This window comes from Psammomys obesus, unplaced genomic scaffold (genome assembly GCF_907164565.1).
Source record: "Psammomys obesus unplaced genomic scaffold, mPsaObe1.curated_primary_1811, whole genome shotgun sequence".
In the NCBI taxonomy this organism is placed as follows: Eukaryota; Metazoa; Chordata; class Mammalia; order Rodentia; family Muridae; genus Psammomys; species Psammomys obesus.
The window spans coordinates 9432436-9454399 of record NW_026586816.1 but is presented as its reverse complement, the minus strand read 5'-3'; the positions used below and the strand labels follow the sequence as shown (position 1 = coordinate 9454399).

Sequence of the window (21964 nt, the reverse complement as noted above, 5' to 3'; positions counted from 1 at the left end):
CCACGTGTGAAACCAATAAGTAGGAAGGCCTTGAGAACGCCAAGAAAGGATCTTCCCACTTATTCATGCCTTTAAAAAATTCTAACGTGCCAAGGGTTAGAGCGGAGCTCTGAAGTGTGTTGTCACCACCAGGGCCTCATTTTAGAAGTCAGACGCCGTCTGTACAGAATTAATTTTGCCTACATATTCAGAGACACACAGGTCACATCTCAGATTAGCTCAGTAAACAACTCAGCAAATGACTGACTAAAGCCAGACCAAGAAAATTGTTTTCTTGAGTAAAATTACCATGTTTCAAACAACAGTTCTGGTGCCATGGCGATAGAGACAGACTCCGAGGGATTGTTAACCTAAGGGACCCCGAGAGTAAGGAAGGAAACACATTTTCGGAAATGGCCTCGACCGGCAGTATAATTTGAAGCGACCCTCCTCGACTCCCTGTCCCTCTCTGCCTCTGGGCCCAGCAACACAACTGAAGCAGATCACAGGAGCAGTCATGGGCGGGGTCCAGCCGCGCACCTAGGCGGATCTGTTTGTACCTTGAACAGCAGCTCGGTTCCATAGCAGAAGTGCCATTGGATACATCTTTTCCTTCCCCAGAATTTTAGCTTTTTCTAAAAGAAAAGGAAGATGAAGAGAAAAAGGAAATGCTGCGTTAAGAGGGCTTGAGTGGGGATGCAGCAAGCGTGTATGCAGATGAGCGTTTAGGGAATTGCAGAGATCTTATCTTACGAGATTCCAAAATGAACGCTGAATTGCTTTGAGCTACTTCGTATCCCATTTCGGCAAGCAGCGCGTACTGAATAAGCGAAGAATCTACGTCGCCGTCCTTATAGGCAAAGTAGGCCGTCAGGAATTTCTCAGCCCAGTGGCCTAGTTCACAGACACCTTTGTAAAGCTGAATGGGAAGAGAAATCGAACAGGCTGGTCAGCTTGATCCTATACAGTCCTCTCTGAACCTACACTTCAGCTTCTGCCCGCTGAGCCGACAGGAACTTTTAAAAAAATTGCCTGGCTTTTGAAAATCACGTAGGGTGAAGAATTAATATGTTTCTAGGCACCCAGATTCTCAGGGTAGTTTTGTCTTTAGCAAATCATCCCAGGATCCTTTTTAATTTGTGTAATAAACTTTCCTGGCTTGAAGGCTGTTCAGCCAGGATAAAAATATCAGTTTGGAGGGCTTCCTGGTTGAGTCTGTCATTTTAAGGGCGCTGTGGCTCCGCAAGGCCAAAGCTGAGGTGGAAATGAGACCCGGAGGGTATAGGTAGCATAACGGGGAGGGAGGGTGCGGAGCTCCGTGGGGACAAATGTCAGCCTAGCTGAATAGCCCTTATGTAATCAAAAGAGGTTAGCCATACATAATTCATTAGGAAGTTGGCAAAGGCACAGATCTAAAGATAGATTATTAGCTGGCAGCTTTTGGAATGAGTTTCAGAGGGACCAGATTGCCGCGTGGAGGATTTATCCTGGTGCAGTGAACGTACTTAATAAATCAATGAAGGGCATTAAGGTCCTAAAAGCATTCTTTTTGAAAAGTACATTACTGGCTCAGGCGGAAAGAACTCACTTTCTCAATTGTCACCAACCGCCAAACACCTGAGGACCCTGTTTTCTGGGAAGGACCGGGCTCTATTTTCCAAGCTGAGTCAAGGCTTGCCAGAGAGCCCTGGTGAGAGCACCGAAGGCTGACACTCAGGAGAAGGGGCCATCTCCCTCCTCCTCCACGGGTTAAGCTACTCCGTGCTCTCCTCCTTGTCAGTGCGGTGGAGCAGGGTGCGACCCAGTGGGAGAGCCGAGCGCTTACCTCCACGGCGGTTCGGCAGGACCTCAGCACTCCGGTGCCGGTGGCGTACATCTCCGCTAGGTAGTAAATGGCCAGAGGCTGGCCGCTCTGGGATGCCAGGTAAAAGTACTTGAAGGCACGTTTGTAATCCTTCCACACTCCAGAGCCAGCTGAAAATTAAAATGTTTTGAGCCACGCATTACAAAACAAAACACCATTCTGTGGATGTCGTGGTCGTGGGGGCTGAGCTACGCTGTGGTCTTGACCAGTTCAGAAAATTAGGAAAGAAGGGCTGTTCGGTTCCGTGTGCATGAGAAGATGAACTAGTGCACGGCCGTGGGAGCGCCTCTGCGAGCGCCTTAGCATGACCGGCACACGTAGGGCCCAAGCAGCCGCAGACTCAGAGCAGGGCCGCGAGAAGTGGGCGCCCACGGTCGGGAGGGGCTGGGGCCGGGCAGGCGGAGGACCCCGAGCGCAGCCGCCCCGGCTCCAGAGTCCCTAAGGAGTAAGGCAGGAGCAGTGGCCCAGCCCGGCCTAGCGGCACGGTGGCGCACCCCTGAAACCTCAGCGCTCTGCACACTGTGGAAGGAGGGTCGTCAGTCCAAGGCCAGCTCAGACGACACAGTGAGACTCTCTAAATACATAAGTAAATAAATACAATTTTCAAAAATTAAAGAGAGCGAAAAAGTCCGGAGGCAGATTGCCTGGGTAGGACGTGCGGCCTTGATGTGACTCAGGTCTGCTCAGCTGTAAACTGCGGGGACCCACATGAGACAGTAAGATGAGCTGGAACGCGCGATGGCGTCACGACTACACTTCCCTAGAAGCTTGAGGAACGGGACGGAGTCCGGAGTCCGAGCTGAGATCGAACGAGATCAGCACAAGCGCAGGACACACCGGCTGGAGGACGTCAGGAGACTTCTGGCCAGATGTGCCCAGGCGAGGGAGGTGGCTGCTGCCCTCCCACCTCTGCGTGAAGGACTCTTTCAGCCCCCACAGAAGCTCACAAACGCTCACTCACTAGAGCCCTTGCCCTAACCGCCTCGCTGTTGCCCGTAAGAAGGCAACAGCCCCGGCCTGGCCTTCCTCGCCCGCCTCCCTCCTCACCGTCTTGCCTCGCGTTTATGTAGTTTGTGTAGCGGATCTCTCATTCCTCCTCCTAGGGCTGCAGCGTGAGACACCCCACTTCTCTCTCCAGGCCGGGAAGCCTCCACCTTTCCGGGGTCATTAGATCTTAACTGGACTTTTCCCAGAACCCCCTTTTGTCAATTATAATTATGGTTAGGTCTCTTATCTTTTTATAACAATTCCTTCTTGGACCCTGTTCTTTTCAGTCCTGTCAGTCTTCCTCTGAAGGCACACTTTTGGGACTAGTGTCTTCACTCTACACGTTCTCGCCTTGCGTTCACGCCCTAGCCCGCTGTCAGCTGGTCCTCATGTCAATACAACAATCGCACCAATGGTCTCCATCTTGACCAAACAATAAGGATACTACTGAATCTGTCCTTCCCTCTTCATTTTCCCTCTCCCTCCTCCCCTCTCCCTCCTCCCCTCTCCCTCTGCCCTTCCCACACCTCTCCTGTTCCTCCACCACTGCTACTGTTATCGCCTTCCTGCTGCACTGTCAGGGGCCTACACAGTCTCATTCATTCACTCTATCTGGGAAGTTCTATCCTTTTCCCCCTTTTGGATCCCTTTCAACCTCTCTACCCTTCCAGGCTTTTTTTTTTTTTTTTGTTAGGATGCCAAAAACAGATCACCAAATTTGCCCGTATATCTGCATTTCTTTTTTTTCTCACATTCTTTCTTTTCTCTTTGCAAGCTCAACCACTCTTAACTTACACCTATATGTTTATATTTCAAATCTTTCTCCTTAGCGTCATCCTTGTGTGTGTCACAGTTTCTTCTGGGTTGTACAGTGGCTTTCATAAGTACCCAAAGCTAAGCTTGTCAAAGGTGCCCATCTTGACTCTCTATGTTTAGGTTTCGTTAAAGCTCTCTCTCTCTCTCTCTTTGGTTTTCTGAAACAGAGTTTCTCTGTGTAGCCTTGTCTGTCCTGGATTCCCGTTGTAGACCAGGCTGGCCTTGAACTCACAGAGATCCACCTGCCTCTTCCTCCCTGACTGCTGGGATTACAGGTGTGTGCCACTGTGCCGGGCTTTTAAAGCTGTCTCTAACTGATGCCTTAATGTCCTCTTAAGCCTCTGAGCCTTTCATGTCTGTTATAGGAGGAGACGACTTGCTGATGTATAATTCACCCTAAGCAAGGCAGCCACTGTGGTACCTACAGTAGTACATGAAGCCCAGCTGGAACTGTGCGTTGGGCCAGCCCTTCTCGGCAGCTTTCTGGAAGTACTTAAGTGCTTCGCCGTAATTCTGCAAGGTAATCAGACTGCATTACTCACAGCTACATGCACAACCCCATGGTAACAACCACTGTCCAGCTTAGGAGTATAGTCAGGGTTCTGAAGTCTAGTTAAAACAGCAGCAGAAACGTAGCTGTCATCATTATATCAGAGTACATTAAATTGTTAGCTTATTCCATTATAAATTGTATCTGTTTGTATTGAGAGTTGGTTTGGTTAGATGGGGGAAGGTCACTCGAAAGACATGTTAAACTAAAAAGATAAATTTCTCTTTCAACACAATCTCAGGAGGCAGCTGTTTCAAAAGCTAGTTTGACCCCATGAGTCTCAGGCACAACTGTGGTTGCTATTCTTGTTGCAGGTTTGATCCTTTGTCTCTCTGCCAGAGATTTTACTAAACCATTTCATTCTCTGTCGGATATACTAGTTTGACTAAGCAATAAAAAAAAAAAAACCAATTCCTGCACATTAATGCGTGACCATTAATTTTAACCCCACAAATGCTAGAAAAACATTGACAGGATGACAAGGTTATTGAGCTTACCACAGGAACACCTTTTCCATGAAAGTAAAGGAGGCCAAGGCCGTGAAGACCAATTGCATTGCCCTAGAAGAATTTTTAAAAAATAGGTGATAAGGGAAATTATTGCAAAATCAATTCAAATATTTCAAAGGCACCCAGAAAGAAATGGCCAAGGCCATCAATCAGGCAGATGGCGAGTTACTCTGGCCTATTTTATACCCTTTCACACATTCATACCCACCACTCCCCCACCGGAAAAGAAAAGAAGGGAATAGAAGTCAGATCTTTACTTCATTCAGCACTTAGTGCTTGCTTTGTGAGTGATTCCATAAGAGCCCCTGGGCAGGATAAGAGGTAAACTTGGCCTTGGAGCTACAGACCCCTCCTTCCTCCCTTCTTTCCTTCCTTCTGCTTGCTTTTGTTTGTTTGTTTTAGAGTTCTTACCAAATAGCCCTGGCTGTCCTCAAACCCACAATCCTCCTGCCTCCCAAGCTCTAGGATTACAGGCCTGCAGCCCTGTGCCCAGTTAGGTGGGTCTAATGTCTTAGTTATGCTACATGCAGTCAATCCTGGAGTAAAATAAGTTAGAATGTTGTGGACAGGTAAAACAGGATACTTAACTGCCTGGCTGATGCTAGGAGCTTGGGAGGATCACAGTATCAAGGCAGTGACATTTGAGCCGGTACTCAGAGGATGGGTGCATTTTCTAGAATGGGAAGGTCTATTTATAAAATTGTTACCTAATTTGGCTGAAGGGATTTGACATCAATGGCCAAACAACATTTCAGGATGTTGGATTTTAGAACAACCACTGCTGGCAGCTAATAATTTATTAGTATCTGTATATTTTGTTATGTTAGGTAGTATGTTTATTCAAATTTGATGACTCATAACATTGTTAATATCTGCCTGATCTAAATTACCGTTTCTTTTTCTCATCTAGACTCAACACTCTAGAAATGGGGTGCTCTCAATAAGGGGAAGGCAAAGCTCGCCCAGCACAAGTTCTGGTGTATCAGTATAGTGTGTCAGTCCTGGGTGAAGAGTGAGCCTCAAAATGGCTTTCTCACAGGACAGATGGATCATGGGTAAAACTGTTTGGTGTGCAAGTAGAACAACTTAAGGTCCAGCCCTGGGCACTATGGAATTCATAGATTCCTGAAAGTTGTTCTCTGATCTCCATATACATGGGTGGTATATGTGTGCCTCACACATACTCTCTCACACAACACACACACACACACACACACACACACACACACACACACACACACACCCCTAGTGACTTTCCAACAGAGTTCCTTTTTTTTTTTTCTTATCTCCCCTCATGTCTTTTGCTCTCTGGTGGTTGTGTAAGGAGCCAGGGCTTGGCTATTTGGCTTCCCTTGAGCAGATCTGCCTGTCGATCTCTTTTATAGACTTATAGACTTTCCTCAGGAACTTAAGTTCTGATAGAAAGCTCTCTAGAGTCTCCTAAGAACCTAAATTTAGTTCTTAGTTCTTAGGCCAGAGCGTGCCCCCGTGACCAGGGAAGAGCACAGAGGCAGAGAAGGCATATCTCAGACACTATTTCAAGAGTCGCAGTGTGAGCCTGTGCCTTTAAAAGGATTTGATATTATTTTAAAAATCCCTGCGATATTCCATCGATGTCAAATAAGTGCACAAAGGCCCTACTGGCTTGTTTTGTGCTGGCAGTCAAAATTCTGAGGCCTTGAAGTGCGTAAGACTCTGTAACCAAGCTAAATTCCAGTCTCCTCTCCTCTTTTCTTTTATACCCAGCAGTGAGTTCTAGCAGCCAATGGCTGCTCTGCTTGGGGAATAAGGAGACCTATTGCGATGGAGCTGGCAATGTCTAGTGAGTCTGTTATCTAAGAAGTATCATTTAAATGTTGAGAAAATGAAAGGGGGGGAGGGGAGGAAGGGGAATGGAGAGAGGTATGACACAGAGAACAAAATGCTGTCCTCCTTTCACTGGATAACCCAATGGCACTAACCCCAGAGCATGTGTTAGAATCTTAAGACAGGGTTGCCCACTCTGCCATCTCCGTGCTTTGTGCTGGGGTGTGCGGACTCATAGGGTGCTGTCCTCTGAGTGCGACAGCCATTACTGTCATCGTTAGAATGTGCAAGAAATGCTCACAGCCGGGCCTATGGATGTTTCCTCAAAGGAGGGGGCGTCATCAGACTCTCTGCTTGAGGTTTCTGCTATTACTTTGGCACTCTCCTCCCCACTGTGTGAGACTCAGCGTTTGCTGCACAGCACCTGCGGGGACTCACTGAAGTGGGTAGCGTATGAAGCCATCATCTGTGCTGCTCTGGGGTCACCCCTTTCCTCCGAGTCACTGGTTCTCAACCTGTGGGTCTGAACAACCCGTTCACAGGCGTCACCTAAGATACCCTGCATATCAGATTACGATTCATAACAGTAGCAAAATTACAGTTATGAAGCAGCAACGAAAATAATTCTATAGTCAGGGGTCACCACGGCATGAGGGACCGTGTTAAAGGGTCACAGCGTCAGGAGGGTGGAGGACTCACGCTCCATAGGAAAGCCACTAAACTCCTTGGTTTGCCAAGTTGGATTTGGGCGGAATCGTGCTTTGATCTGTCACTGCGTTCTCTCTGGGATGGCTCAAATTAGGCCAGTGATGGAGCGGAGAGTGGGGCAGCCCAGAGGCTGTCTCCCCTGTCCCGGGACAGCCGCAGCAGATCAGCGTCTCTGCTCCCATTGCTGCCACATAGAACAGTAACCTGAAATCAGCGATGGCATCTTCAAAGAAAAGCCAGGACTATTTGTTTCTCCCTCAGGTTACTCATATGCTAACATGGTAACAAGGTTTGAGGGAAGAGAGTTATGAGCCACAAAAGGATCTGACTATCCATGTTTTGCTGCGATATTTCCTGATTTTACGAGCACTTTCTGGGATGAACAAAACATAGCTAACTTCCCAATATCCAAGTGCTGTGTTAGGGCTTAGTGTCCGCGATTAGCTGAGGGACGTGAACCTAGGGAGCAGATGGCCATTTATCTGCCAGTTAATGAACTTTAGCGTCAGGCTAGGGCTAGTCCTCCTCACGCTGAGGGGGGCATAGACTTCAGACAAGAGAAAAGCCAGAGGGCAGAAAGCTCCAGAACACAAGAGTACAGAGTAGGACACTAATTCGAAAGAAGGAAAGGATTTTGTGAGCAAAAGGATGTGGGGACGCTTTGTGGTTGGAAAGAGGATGGAGCCCTGCCTAGAATGGCCAGGACATAGAATGAGGACGACAGGAAGGAAGGGTGTGCCAAATGTGTGGAGGCGGAGTTGAGCCTGATGTGTTCTATGTCAGATAACAAGATGAAAGGGTTTGTAAACTGTTTTTCATATCCTGGTTCTGATAAAACTTTAAAGCAAATTTAACAACACACACACACACACACACACACACACGCACACACACGCGCACGCATGCACACACACGCACGCATGCACACACACACATGCACACACACCCCTACCCCCTTTTAGTAACAGCCTGCCCAGATTGGCCTTGAACTTGCTATGTAACTCCTGGCCCTCCCGCCTCTCCCTCTGAAGTGCTAGGATTATAGGATGCGTCACCACAGCTGCATTATGCACTGTGAAAGATTACACCCAGGATTTTGTGCATGCCAGGCAAGCAGTCTCCCAACGGAGCTAGAGCTCAACCCCAAGAACAGTATTTTATTTTTAAGTTGCAAAACAAAAATACGTATGAGAAATCTGACATGTTCAGGCCATCGCCATGGGGTGTGGCTGTGCCCACCCAGCGTTATTGAGAATTACTTCAAATACAGTTTTGGACCTCCTTTATAAAGAAGAAAGGCGAAGGTTAAAACAAAACTTGCCTGGATCACTCCTAGTTACAAATCCCCAAGCACCTGGGAGTTAGTTCACACACCCAGCTTCCTGGCGTTCTTCTTTTGGGGGTGACAAATCAGTATTACCCTCCAGAATACGACAGACTGTTACCTCCCTCCAGTCTGCCCCCAACACCGTCTGCCTAATCTAATGGTATTCCAGATAACTGGCCTGCTGAGCAACAATTCCATACAAAGCACAAGGGAGAGGTGCTGGGACCAGCCTCTCAGTAATTTAACAAGAACGTTAGGCACAGGCTGGTGTCATTTCTAAACAGGCTCCTAAGGCAGTGCACGGCGTGTAAAAAATGGAGAACAGCTGGAAATATTCTTGATCCAAATGTATCATGGTTGCCAGTTTACAGAATAAAATCGTAAGACAGGGAAAAAAAATGTTTCCTCCTGTGGGTGCCAAAGAGTCAGTCAGGGCATTTTCCCAAGATTAGGCTAATGGGTGTTGGATGATCTTAGTTAGGGCTTCTCTTGTTGCGATGAAACACCATGACCAAAGAGCAAGTTGGGGAGGAAAGGATTTATTCAGCTTCTACTTCCACATTGCTGTTCATCATCAAAGGAAGTCAGGACGGGAACTCAAACAGGGCAGGACCTGAAGGCAGGCACTGATTCAGAGGCCATGGAGGGGGCTGCTTACTGGCTTGCTCCCTGCTTGCTCAGCCTGCTTTCATGTAGAACCCAGGACCCCAGCCCAGGGATGGCCCCACCCACAGTAGACTGGGCCCTCCCTCATCCTTCCTTTCTGATGACTCTAGCTGTGTCAAGTTGACATGCAAAAGCAGCCAGTACAGATGAGGTCATTCCTTATGTAGAAAAGGGATTCAGGCAATGTGCTAAGTTTGACCTGATAGATACATGCTTCACCGAGTGTACAACAAGGATAGTTTCTTTTTGCACTTATTTAGTTTAGGGTTTTTTTTTTTTTGTTGTTGTTGTTGTTTTGTTTTTTTTTTGTGAGACAGGGTCTCATCCTGTATCCATGTGTGGTCTTGAAATCACCATGATCTGCCTGCCTTTGCTAGACATTAAAGCTATGTTCTACCATGCCCAGCATAGCAAAGATTTCAGCAGCAGGAGACACATCATAGATCTTCACTATTCCTGTGAGGGGAATGAGCTTCAGTGCCTCCAAAGATACCAAAGTCCTTAGAATCCGGCCCTCTCTCATGTGATCACATAGTATTGTATATAGCCTATGCACATTCCCCGTGCTCGGAATCACTTCTATATAACATAACAAATGCAACCTCAAGGTGACATAAGTGGTTGTTAATAAGAGTAAGATATGGCAAGGAAATATCTGTATGCATTCAGTTACATTGTTTGAATCCATGGTTAGTTGAATGGGTGCAAATGGAACATGGTATTCAGAGGGCCAACTGTCACACCCTTTCTGTATTCCTCATAGCTGCAAGCTATTTTGCCTTGGTTGTGAATCCAGACTACGAAAGACAACAGTTGATATCCAACAACTAACTATTTTATGGAAGGCAGTGCTTTAGAGTTTTATAGTATGGCAATGTCAAGCAAATATTATGTTCCCAATTTACTGATAGGGAAAGCAAGGCACAGAAAAGTTATGTAACTTCTCCATGGCCACGCTGGCAGTGAGTTGCGGGAACGTTGCTCACACCACAGGGGCGTGTTCTTCGTCTCCTTTCCTTGGCTACTGCCCTGGCAACCTTCTGTGTGGGCTGCTGGGGCTCTAGCTTTAGATAAATTGTGCCTGAGGAAACCTGCACGATGGCTACCTCTGTCTTAGACTTACTGCGGTTGGTGATTAAAGTGTCCTCTCCACCCCTAGCCCTTTATTTCCTGTTCCCAAGTCATGGCTTCATCGACTGCTCAGGGGAGAGGGAAGCTCTGCTTTTGTCTAACCTTCTGCTGGCTCCAGCCAGGGTGACACCAGCCACTACCCTTTCCATTTACCAAAAAGACGGAAGACAGGCCATGCCCCTCCATGTCCCAGCTCAGTGTTTTATTGCTGATGATGGACTTTCCTCAAACACAGAAGTCCTTTCTAAGCTTATTGTCAGGTCCAGAAGACAGTCTGGACAAATGACTAACTGTGGTGCCTTTTAGCATACCAAAGCACCCACGGGCCTCCAGGCTCTCTAAGCTCCCGCAGATACCTGTTAGAGTCCTAGCTCTTCTTCCTGCTTCTTACCCTGTCTAAACTCTTCCAGCTCAGCGGCTTCCCTTCCCCCAGAGCGCCATAAAACCTGACTATTTTGTCCATGTGCTCTCTTGGTCTTTTGTTGTCTTCCTTTCTTGGTCCTTTTTTTGCTCTCTTTCTTGATTCTCCTCTCTCACTCCTCCACCCTTCTCTCATGGACCATGGAGTCGTTGGCCATGCTTAGGTTACTGCTTCTCCCCTGTTCTGGACTCTTCCAGATGCCTCTGGCTGTGCTCTCCCTCATGTCTACAATAGCAACCTTGCCCTCACCCAGACCTTGGGGTGGCCATGTCCTTACTTTATACACTTATCCTAAGGGCTTGAGGCTTTGACGTCAGTTTGGGGGCATCCATCCGCTTGAAACAGCAGCCCATTATTTCCTGCATCACTGCGGTGGGCTGAGCACATACCTTGCTGGCTGCCATGGAGAAGTATTTGAAGGCTGTGACGTTGCTTTGTGGTGCAGCAGCATTCCCCTCCAAATACATCTGCAGACGAAAAAGAGTGTGTAAAGAGCAAAACTGCTTAAGAGTGGTGCAAGGCTAAACAGCGCCAATGACTGCCACAGTGTTGTGAGACTAGTAAACACCACTGGAGTTTACATTGTAACGTCATACATGTTATCTTAGTTTTACTTCAAGTCACAAAGCGGGAGAAACTGTCACCTAGGACGCACACGCTACAGTGATGTTGCCCCAGGACAAAGAAGTGGACCCTGTTTGTGTTTTCTCGTGTTCCTTGCATCTAAAGGACAGGATGTAACATTTCTGGAAGCAGGTACTCATTCCCGTGGTAACTAATGCAAATCGACCATGGGGAGCTGTGGCGGCCCTGGGGAGTGGAGGGAGTAGTCTTGTTAATGGAAGAGAATATCCCATCACAGGGGCATAAGGACTGATTCTGAGTTTGGTGGAGGGAAGAGGCACATGACTGGGCCAGGGCTAGTCCCATTCTCTGGTGACAGCTGGCCTGCTGCTGTTGGGGAAGAGCATGGGCTCGTGGCTATTCTCTGAAAAGGAGCCCAGGCCAGGTCTCTTTCAAGGCTCTGTGAGAGCCTCAGGTGAAGGCTGATAGGATGCTCCTAGGCTTCTTCCTCTCACCTCAGGAGTGCTCCCACTGGCTGCAGCTGAGTGCCTCTTTAGCGGATGACAGAAACGAGTTCTTTAAGTGTGCTCACACCTTACTCTGCATTTAACTAGCCTGCCATTCAATCCTCAGGGAGGGAGGGCGTGTGTGTGTGTGTGTGTGTGTGTGTGTGGTGTGTGCATGTGTGTGGATTGTTTGTTTATTTGCAGTGCAATGGACCTAGTTCATTGAATCTAGGTCCTTGTACATGTTAGGAATGCCCTTTGCCACCGAGCTGCAAGTCTCACCTGCTGAGCACTCTGACTGGCCCCTCTACCTTGCAGGGTCGCTCACTAGATCTGGGCCTGGCTGATTCAGCTGGACTAGCCGGCCGGTGAGGACTGTCTCTACCTATCCAGAACTGGGGCTGCAGACCTGCATAAGCATGACAGGCTTTGGGGAGGGGCAGATGCTGGAGGTCCGAGCCCAGGTTCCCACGCTTGTCAGCAGGCACTGCATAAACAGAGCCATCCCCCAGCCCCCACGTGTCTTATCTTTGAAAGGAATAACAGTTGCTGACGGTCAGAAGCGAGTACCTTTCCTATAAATGCCATGGCGTTTGCGCTTCCAGCCTTTGCTGCCTTTAAAAAGTAGTACAATGCCTTCTGGAGAGAAAAGGGACAGTGTTATCGCCAGGCACAAGTACATTCCACAAAATGGCTTTTGGAACTAGATTTTATTCATTCAGTATGCATTCAAAAATATCTGAGAAATAACCACTTTGTTCATTTACGATATTCTTCCAAGAGTTCTTTAAACCATAAACCTGAAGAGTGGGGGAATATGTGCATATATGTGTGCGCGCATATGTTGTGCGTATTCTGAAACATAGGGTGAGTTATATCATATGCATAGAATTTAGAATGTAAAGACATTTTTCTTCTCACTTTTGGAAAATTTAGATAGGCAAGTGCGTCTTAGGGAAAGCTGAATCTCAGCTGCAGATTTAAGTAGTCTGTTATTTGGGAAAGTCGGCTTCTATGCATTTATTTTGAGACAGCTTGTACTACAGTTGGCAGAGTCCTAATGTTTAAAAGCAGACTAATGCCAGACACACCCAGATGCTTGCTGAGACTGTGTTTGTGTGTAGAGGTCAGCTTCAAGACAGTTTCTTGTGAATCAAAATAAAAAAGACCAGCAAAGTCTCCAGAGTCTCTAGGTGATAAGATTAAACAGTCTAGAATGATCTCATCTTTTACTCCTACACTTTCTAGGCCTCATCTTGACCCTCTATAAAATTCCTGAGAAATAAAAGTGACCAACCTGAGGATCAGACTTAAGGACAACCTCTTGTTGTCATGTTTGAACACAATGTGTCCGTTGTTTACAGGCTTTGCCTAGGTTAGCAGGAGATCTGCCTATCAGTAGGTACGGTATTGTAAGGCATTCATAAAGGAACAAAATCATTCTCCCTTAGATTCCATATTGCTAGAAGGTGTTATGCAAGCTACCAGGTGAAAGACTGATATTAAAGATTTTATATATTGCTGACCCTGAATGATATAATACTGATCTGCTAAGTAAGATGTTCCCATTGGTGAAATGGTGGCATGACTGTTGGGGCAACTAACACCTTTCTGATTGCATTTAAGGTCAAATCTACATGGTTGATACTGTTAACTTGACCAAAAGCCAAGAGCTAGGAAGGCCCTAGGCCCCAGGAGAACTTACTACCTTCATTTTGCTAAATTCCCATGTTATGAAACTGCCTTCTAAATACTTATGTTTATATGCCGTAGATCAGTGCTGCTGTCAACCTCGGTCAGAGAAGCTTCTTTACAGTGAGTAGCACTTAATGCAGACACTCATGATTGGTGAAAGACCTGAGAATAAGTTATTGCTGAACACTCAACCCCACATCAAACCAAACATTCCCTACTTCCCACCTCCTAACCCCACTGGCTCAAGGAACATCATGGAAGAGGAGATGTGAAGATTGTCTGGACCTGAGAATGAGGAAGAATGCTGGGAAATGCTGTCTTCTTGACATGTTTCACTTATGAATGGGCAGCAGCTGTGGTTACAGCACAAGAACTGTATAAGATCAGGCCAGTCATCATTACACTATGGGTGGAGGAGGGCCTTACATGGCCCTATCCCCTAGCTGAGGAGCTATGGGCAGTCGAAGATGCTGGCGATATAGAGTCTAGTTTCTCTCAGGGTTTGATCATGAGTAGGTTGCTGATACTCCAGTGAATGGCTCCACACCAAACGGCATGTAGGTAGCACTAGCTGGACTTAGTTTTATTACTATATAAATGAATCTATATCTATATCTATATCTATATCTATATCTATCTATCTATCTATGAAGAATATGTGAGGTGAGAGGGGATGTATTTGGAGGAGGGGCCTGGGGGAGTGAGTAGGGAATGATGAATAGATACAGTGAAGATAGATTGAATACCAAGAATAATAATCAAAATATCAAAGAATGAATAAAAAATATTTTAAAATACAACATGGTTCAACATTTGCTCCCTGAAAATGGTGCTGAGAAAAAAAAGATCGTATGTTAGTAGACCAAGCATGTGAGGAGATAAAGGAATGTAGTGTCCCAAATAATCAGATGTGTGGGGAATGAGAGAAGAATATAGGGGTCCTGCCTCCTGAGAAATGCTTATACGGCTTCTCTTTGTAAATGCTCGCACCGTCACTGGGTTGACCCTGAGCCCGGCTTAGGGGAGGCGTGCAGGTCAGTCTCCCTGTATGTGGAGCTGGAGGCAGGGTGATCAGAGTGCAAGGTCATGCCCAGCTACATACTGATTTTGAGGCCAGCCTTGGCTACATGAGATCATGCCCAAAACAAACAAACAAACAAACAAACAAACAAACAAACAAACAAAACAATAATTACTCACTCAGCCATCCATGCATCCTTGAAATATTTATTGAGCCAAGCCAAAGATGTTGGTGGAGTGCCTGTTTAGCATGTGTAAGGCCTTGGACTAACCCCAGCAGCACATAAACTGGATATGTTGCATGTCCCTGTAACTCCAGCACTCAGGAGGTGGAGCAGGAGGATCAGAAGTTCAAAGTCACCCTCAGCTATGCAGTGAGTTTGAAGCCAGCCAGGGATACATGAGACCTTGCCTCCAAATTACTGAGTGCTTATCAATTGCTCATTCGTCAATGGACATTTAAATCAGGATGGATCTTAAGGGCGGCTTATTATGGTGTAAAGTTATATTCACAGCTACTTTCATTCTCAAGAGAAGATAAAAATAATGGTTTTCCTAGCAGCTTAATGGTGTGTCATTATGAAAGATAGCATGCCCCGGCATTGTGTTAAATTTCATTATTTAAACTAATTCTCTCCCTCATAAATGTGGCTTTTCATTGGCTCTAAGAAAATTCCCAGTTTAATCAGTTTGTAACATTCTTTCTAGAACGTGAAGGAAATGCATTATTCCAAAAACATTTATGGACATTTCTTTTCTCCACGGCTCTGTAGGTCATCCTGACATGGGCGGTAGCTCTTTCTCTAGATGGGGGAGACGAGATGAAGCAGCTGCCCTTCGGGCTGATATCCTCCTCTGCTGGTTCTAATTTAATTATGCTGCATCCACTTTAATAATATGCATCCAAACACCCTGTTTTCCTAATGCAATTCATTCTGAGCTTTTATATTTTTAAGAATGCAAATGAAATTAAAATTTGCATGTAAAAATTCAAGATAATGTAATCAAGAATTGCACATATACAATTTTTTGATAATTACAAATTTGGTCAGAGAGAGGCCAAATTGTTCCCTGTGATAACAAATTCCAAGAAATTAATTCCATCAAGTAGCAAGCAGTGATGGGGAAGGCAGGGTAGCTATTCCTGGGTAGTTTGTGTTCTAATTTGCTGATCAGCAAACTGCCATTTTAAACTGGCACATTTAAAATGAGCCTTGTAGTAATAGTCCCTTCAGCGGACTGACACATCACACTGGCTGGAATGGTGGTTTTCAGGCTGAGTGGCGTCATCCAACGCGCCGGCCACTAACCTCTAGTCATTCAACATATATTCACCAAGTGCCTCTTATACGCCAGGCATTGCTTTGGTGGAAGGCAGACTGGTGAGCAAGAGGAAGAAGAACGTGTTCGCTGTGGCCACCGAGAGCGGCAACAACCAGGAGAGTGCGGGAGCTGTGTGTGCTGTGAGGGCATACAACACTGGTGTGGGAGCCGAAGTGACGGGACACCAGAGTTACCAAGCAAACCCTTTCCAGGGGCCAGGTGCGGGGAAGAAGCGGACGGGAGCAGCTTGCAGTAGCAACCTTTTGGGTCTTTTCATCCTTTTGTCTTCCCTCTCCCTTGTGACTAGCTAACTGAGCACAGGCTAGTCAGGCTGTAGAGGAATTTACACACTTACACACACAGGCTCCTAAGACTATGGAACAGGAGGGACTAGCCTGGACTTGTCCCAGAGAGTGCCTGAGTTGCTGGCAAGGTTCTGGAATTAAACTCGTGGTTTTGGAGTCTCTGGATGAGAAAAATGAGGCCCATCCAACTAAATAGAAAGTCGGAGATGAAGGAACCTCAGAGATCGTCCCATTCTATATTCTTGCTCTGAAAATAGGGAGGCAGATTTTCGAGGTCACATTGTGGGAGTGGTGCAAAAATAAATGAGATTTAGGAAAAATAACAGGTTTTTAATTCTGATGGCCTGCATGCAAATTTTGCTTCCTTATTTTTATTTTCCGTGTGTGAGTATTTTGTGTGCATGTGTGCGTACCACACACAGAAGAAGGCCAGAAGAGAGCATCAGATCCTTCGGAGCTGGAGGTACAGATGGCTGTGAGTCACCACGTGGGAGCTGGGAACTGAACGCAGGTTCTCTGCGAGAGCAACGAGTGCTCTTAACTGCTGAGCCAGCGCACAAGCACTCAGATTCTGCTTCTTGATTACACCTGCTTTCCAGCTGTGAGACTTGAAGCAATTTGCCTTCTCTCTCTAGACCAAGCTTTTCATTTATAAAACACGCTTAAGACGATCTCTACGGCAGACTGCCGGACAGCCTGCGACAGGTCCTCATGGTGCCTGGCTCCCGCCTGCTGCCACTATAGCCTTGAACCCTCCAGTGCCACTGAGGAGGCCTGGCACTTCGCCTGACTCTGTGTGTGTGTGTGTGTGTGTGTGTGTGTGCGTGTGTGTGTGGATGAGGGGGTTCTGCAAAAAGGCTGCTGTTATCCTTAAGCCAATCACAGTTCCTGTTTCTAACTATCGAGGAAATGGTCCCAGCATGTGCCCTATGCCTCACATTTACTGAAGGCTAAAATCGGACATTGGATCTTAGGAGTACAGAACTCCCGTCTAAGGAGCTAAGACGGTGCTTACAGTTAGGTTTTAAAAGCCCTGGAAACCCTCATCTCAGCTATCCTGGGATACATATGCTTATGTAAATTGCTACCTACGAAATGAAATTAACTTTGACATTTATCTAATGTTTGCTGTCTCACATGTAAAGGAGAAAATGCAGTACTAAAGATATACATAAAACAACAATGTCGAGTGAAACGGAAAGTAACAACAGACCCCTTCACGCAGTCTCCTTACAAAGGGCCATTTCCGTCCCTTAGGCTGTCGGGTTTATGTTGAGAAAATGAGCACGTGGCTCCTGTGAAATGACAGTGACTGCAACATCATTTTCAGCCAGAATCCTGTTTTCCCAGATCTGATGACTGGCATCTTGAAACCACAACCAGAATCTAACCAGAAGGTACCTGCAGGGCTCTCATCTTACCCCGGAGGGTACTGTGTAGGTTAGGTCTGTCCATTCCTTCCCTTTCACTATGTATTTGGAGGGTTAATTAGGCCCGTAACTCCACCACAACAAGGTAAGGTTAAGCGAAATGATTAAATGTTTTACAACATTACACTTAATTTAAATTATAGCAAAAAGCTGTCCGATTTCTGATCTAGGCAAAGCTGGTCTGACCTAGACAAATTAGGTCCTCGGGCTGCTTAGTGGGAATTTCCCATGGGATTTTTGGCTATTGGCCTTGGGGATGAAAGGTCAAGGCAGGGTGTGGGACGAGGCCAGGGTGTGGGGCGCAGCCTGATAGAGTGTGGGTAGCAGGAAGTGACCAGGGCCTGCGCAGGCAAGGGGTGTTCAGATCTGACCAGAGCGGCAGCTGAGGGTTCCCCACAACTTGCCCACCACCCCTCTTCCCTTTTCCACTGGACCCTCAGGCTCCCTTACCCCTACAGGACTGAAGTTCAAGATCAACTTACATAGTAATCCTGATCTAGGCCTTTCCTTCCAATTAGATGTAATTGTCCAAGAGATACCTAGAAATGAGGATTTTTTTTTAAATTGAAAATGGCTTTAGCAGCAATATTAATATAAATACAAATGGCATTTATTTGTTGATTTCACCATAGTTCATTGTTTCAGTTTGATGTTATTGGCTTGCTTTGAAAGAGGTGAGGAAGCAGCCCAGTCTCATTTAATTCTAGGTCTTTTATCTCATGGTCTGTGGCTACTACGATGCATATGGCTTCCTCAGTAGAGAAGCCACTGGCTGGTGTGCGGTGACGATCAGGCTCAGGATGAAGGGGCTGAAGTCTGTGTCACTAAGATCACATAGGTGTTGTCGCATCCTGCTCTGGGTCTTCAAGAGTTCATCTACATTACTGGCAACTCTGGGAGCACTACTCTCCCACAGCTAAACCTTAAAAAGTGAACTTTCCAGGGGAACTGCAAAATTACCCCCACCCCAGTCACCATCACCTTGCTATCACTATGGTAACTACCTCTTGAATAAGCCTGAAAGGCTTCAGGTAGCAAGGGGACAAAACAGAAGAGGGATGGAGAGGAGAGGGTGCCTCCTCCTTCACATTCAAGGTAGGACATTGCCAGCCCTCCTGGCACTCAGGAGGAGCCAGCCCTCTGGCAATTGGCATGTTCTAAGAAGTCGGTCTTTTCTGTGTACATTACTTGTATCTGAACATCTCCTCTTTCTGCCAAAAACTTATAGTATTGGTATATGTCCCAATCCAAAATCTCACTGTTGGAACTCAGATTTTCAGGTCTCTCGGTTAGTCTCACTTTTTCCACTGGAATACCTTCACTTTTTTCCAATTTGTCAGCAACTGCGAATAGAAACAAAGTGGGAAAACAGAACACTGGGTTGCAGGAAGTACACTTGGAGGAGCACGACAGACTCATCCTGCTAAAATTGTGCAGGAGTCTGGATGGTGACAGGGAAGAGCCTTAGGAAATGGAGATTTGCTTCATTTTGTTTGTTGGGATCTGAAAAATGGTGGGGAAAAGTCTGTGCTTGCGTCTGAAACTCATTTAAGTGTTTGTCAGCATAGACTTCTTGAGATTGTAAGCAAGGGGACCACAGCGGAGGTTTTCCCCGGACACCCACCAGCCCATTTGTGGTGACTTTTTCTGAGAGGAGAATTGCAGTGTAAGAATACGGGCTACTCAGTTATTCCTTGTAGACAGGCTCGGATAAGTTCAGAGACGCTTATGCTTGACTATGCCTAACACAGCGTGAAGTCTGAAACAGATGTGCAGCAATGCTATTATCACTAAGCACACGGAACGATCTTGTCGTAAATGGCCTCTGGAATCCCGCAGTACTTTTTTTTCAAGCCCTGGCTTTTCCCAGACATCTGAGATACACTATTTGTCGATGTCACTCTGAACGTAGAAGTTAAGCTAACAGGCTTGATCCACTTCTAGGAAGACATTTATCTAGATCCATACGTGGCCACACTGAGTGATGCCGTGAGCCCCTGAGGACGCAGACTCCCCCCACGCTCTTCAGAAAGCTGTCTGGCTGGCCTCCCACTTGAAGGGACTCTCCTCTGTCCCCTGTCCTAAGTGCTGAGACCACCATGCCTCTAGGCACTTTGAACAAGCCGTCCAGCGTTACAGAGTTTAGACGTAGGGGAGCTTGCTTAATAGTTGCCAGTTTAAGGAACAAACACTCTAGCCGGGCGTGCTGGCACACCGCCTCAGCACCCACACTGGGGGCAGAGGCAGATGGAGGTCTGTGAGTTTAAGACCAGCTTAAGCTATGTAGGCAGTTCCAGGAAAGCGGACCTACATAGTGAGACCCTGTCTTGGAAAATAAAGAAACAAATATTATAAGAATAAGTCAAGCAGAAATGTTTGAAGATAAATAGTAACAAAATAAGAGGTGAGTGCAGTCATTTAGAACATTTTGGAAGATAATTAAGGTTGCCCAAACTTTACATTACTGTAAAGACTGTATTAACTGGATGTTAATGACATACATTTCACTATTTTCATAAATGTATGCCAACTGGCATTGATGTGTGTGTGTGTGTGTGTGCACTTGTGTGTGTCTGTGGGTGCAGGTACATGAGTGTGGAGGCCAGAGGTCAACCTTGGGTATTTCCCCTCAGCGCTATCCATCGTGTCTTCTGATGTAAGACCTATGACTGGCCTAGAGCTCACCAGAGAGCCTGCGATCAGCTTTCTCTGCTTCCCCGGAACGGGGATTACCAAGACGCGCTGCTGTGCTACACTTTTTTTTTTTTTTTTTTTTTTTTAATGTGCATCTGGGGCTTGAACTCATGCTTGTATGACAAGCCCTTTATCGGCTAAGCCATATCCCCATTCCTGCCTGGTGTCAATATTTTTTAAACCGCTTGGTAAAAGTCTGTTTTCTTTCTAATCGTGGAGGGCTGAACAAAGCCCGCATTTCTCTGCGTGCTAGGCAAGTGCTCTACCACTGAGGTAAGCTCAGATCTGTTTATATTAAAATGAATTATGAGAGCTGGGTGTGGTGGTACTCATCCTCAGTCCCAGCACTTGGGAGACAGAGGCAGGCAGATCTCTGAGTTCGACATCAGCCTGGTGTACACTGGAGTTCCAGGACAGCCAAGGCTTTATACAATGAGGCCCTGTCTCAAAACCCAAACCTAAGCTAAACAAAAGAACCAATGAACACACACCACCATCCTCCCGAAGGGTTTCTGAGAATCACTCACTGTAGTCGGCCACTTTCTTGTAAAGCTTTAGGGCAACTTCACAGTTCTGTGGAACATTGATTCCTGACAAATATCTGTATCCCTAAAACACAGGCGTGTATATGTGTTAATATTCAGATAATGTTATACTTATGTCCATTTTGGTCTAAGAATATTTAATTTACAGACCAGAATCATCTGGGACATCATGCTTCCTCCAGCACTTCCAAATGTATAGTATATCAGTGCCTAAGGTATAAAAAATACAATTATATTGCTTTCCTAAACTTGGAAGTCAAACTAAGCACTGTTTTTTTTGTTTTGTTTTGTTTTGTTTTATTCCTACCCTAGCAGTGAACCGAGTGCTACTCCAAAATATGTCCCAAGTTTCAGTCTGTTCTGCTAAGATGGTTTTCGTTTATTGGGGTTCCCAGAATCTAGAGTCTGTGATAAAGGTGTGGTGTATGGTATTTCATTTTTTCATCCTAAAACCCTATGAAGTAGCTATTACATACCTCAGTAAAGGCCCTGACATATGAGACTTTGGGAAGTTTGTGACAGATTGCTGAATTTCTCTGCTGAGTGGGTCCTTTTAACACCACAGTACAGTGAACCTCTTTAAGAATAGATTGTAACCAATGCTCCTTTTAAGTAAATAAAATCTGTTCCAGGAAAAAAATAGAGTTGACTTTACCTTGGCTTGGTCATATTCCATTCCTATTCCATAAGAAGATAGAAATCCTAGTGCCTAAAGGGCAAAAGAAAACACGAAACTGGATCAATCATTTGTTTCATAATTTTTATGAAATTTGAACCTAGGGCCTCCCATATGTTAGGCAGGTACTCTACTTCTGAGCTACCTCCCATCCCTAATTTAAGTATTTTCAGTCACAGTTTAGGAATAAAATAGGATAGGATTGACACAACAAAGTATTTAAGTTAAATACACGGAGTAAGCGGAATAAGTGAAAGCCTGAGCACAGGCCACGGAAGTGTGTGTCCAGCTTCCAAAGAGCGTTTCTGGAAACCGCAGAAGGTGACGCCGTCGGGCAGGGTGACGCGGCACGCTGGAAGGCCGCCCAAAGCCCGCAGAGGCAGCTCCAGATGGTCTGACCACATTTGTGACGGCGAGAAGGCAGCATGGGCCCTGCAGAAGT

At 46.1% G+C, this 21964-nt stretch overlaps 1 protein-coding gene across 1 annotated transcript in view; it reads right to left on the bottom strand.

The window, feature by feature from the left end:
* The window catches only part of Sel1l2 (SEL1L2 adaptor subunit of ERAD E3 ubiquitin ligase), a 40590-nt gene that overhangs the window by 6628 nt on the left and 11998 nt on the right, over positions 1-21964 (bottom strand). Inside the window, exons 3-14 of the mRNA XM_055602676.1 lie at positions 21502-21555; positions 20997-21056; positions 20829-20910; positions 18796-18950; positions 18090-18146; positions 12405-12473; positions 11154-11231; positions 4694-4756; positions 4072-4159; positions 1805-1953; positions 733-898; positions 540-614 (exon numbers count right to left, since the gene is read on the bottom strand). Of these exons, the coding sequence (XP_055458651.1) occupies positions 540-614; positions 733-898; positions 1805-1953; positions 4072-4159; positions 4694-4756; positions 11154-11231; positions 12405-12473; positions 18090-18146; positions 18796-18950; positions 20829-20910; positions 20997-21056; positions 21502-21555 (1096 nt within the window). The remainder of the gene's footprint in view (positions 1-539; positions 615-732; positions 899-1804; positions 1954-4071; positions 4160-4693; positions 4757-11153; positions 11232-12404; positions 12474-18089; positions 18147-18795; positions 18951-20828; positions 20911-20996; positions 21057-21501; positions 21556-21964) is intronic.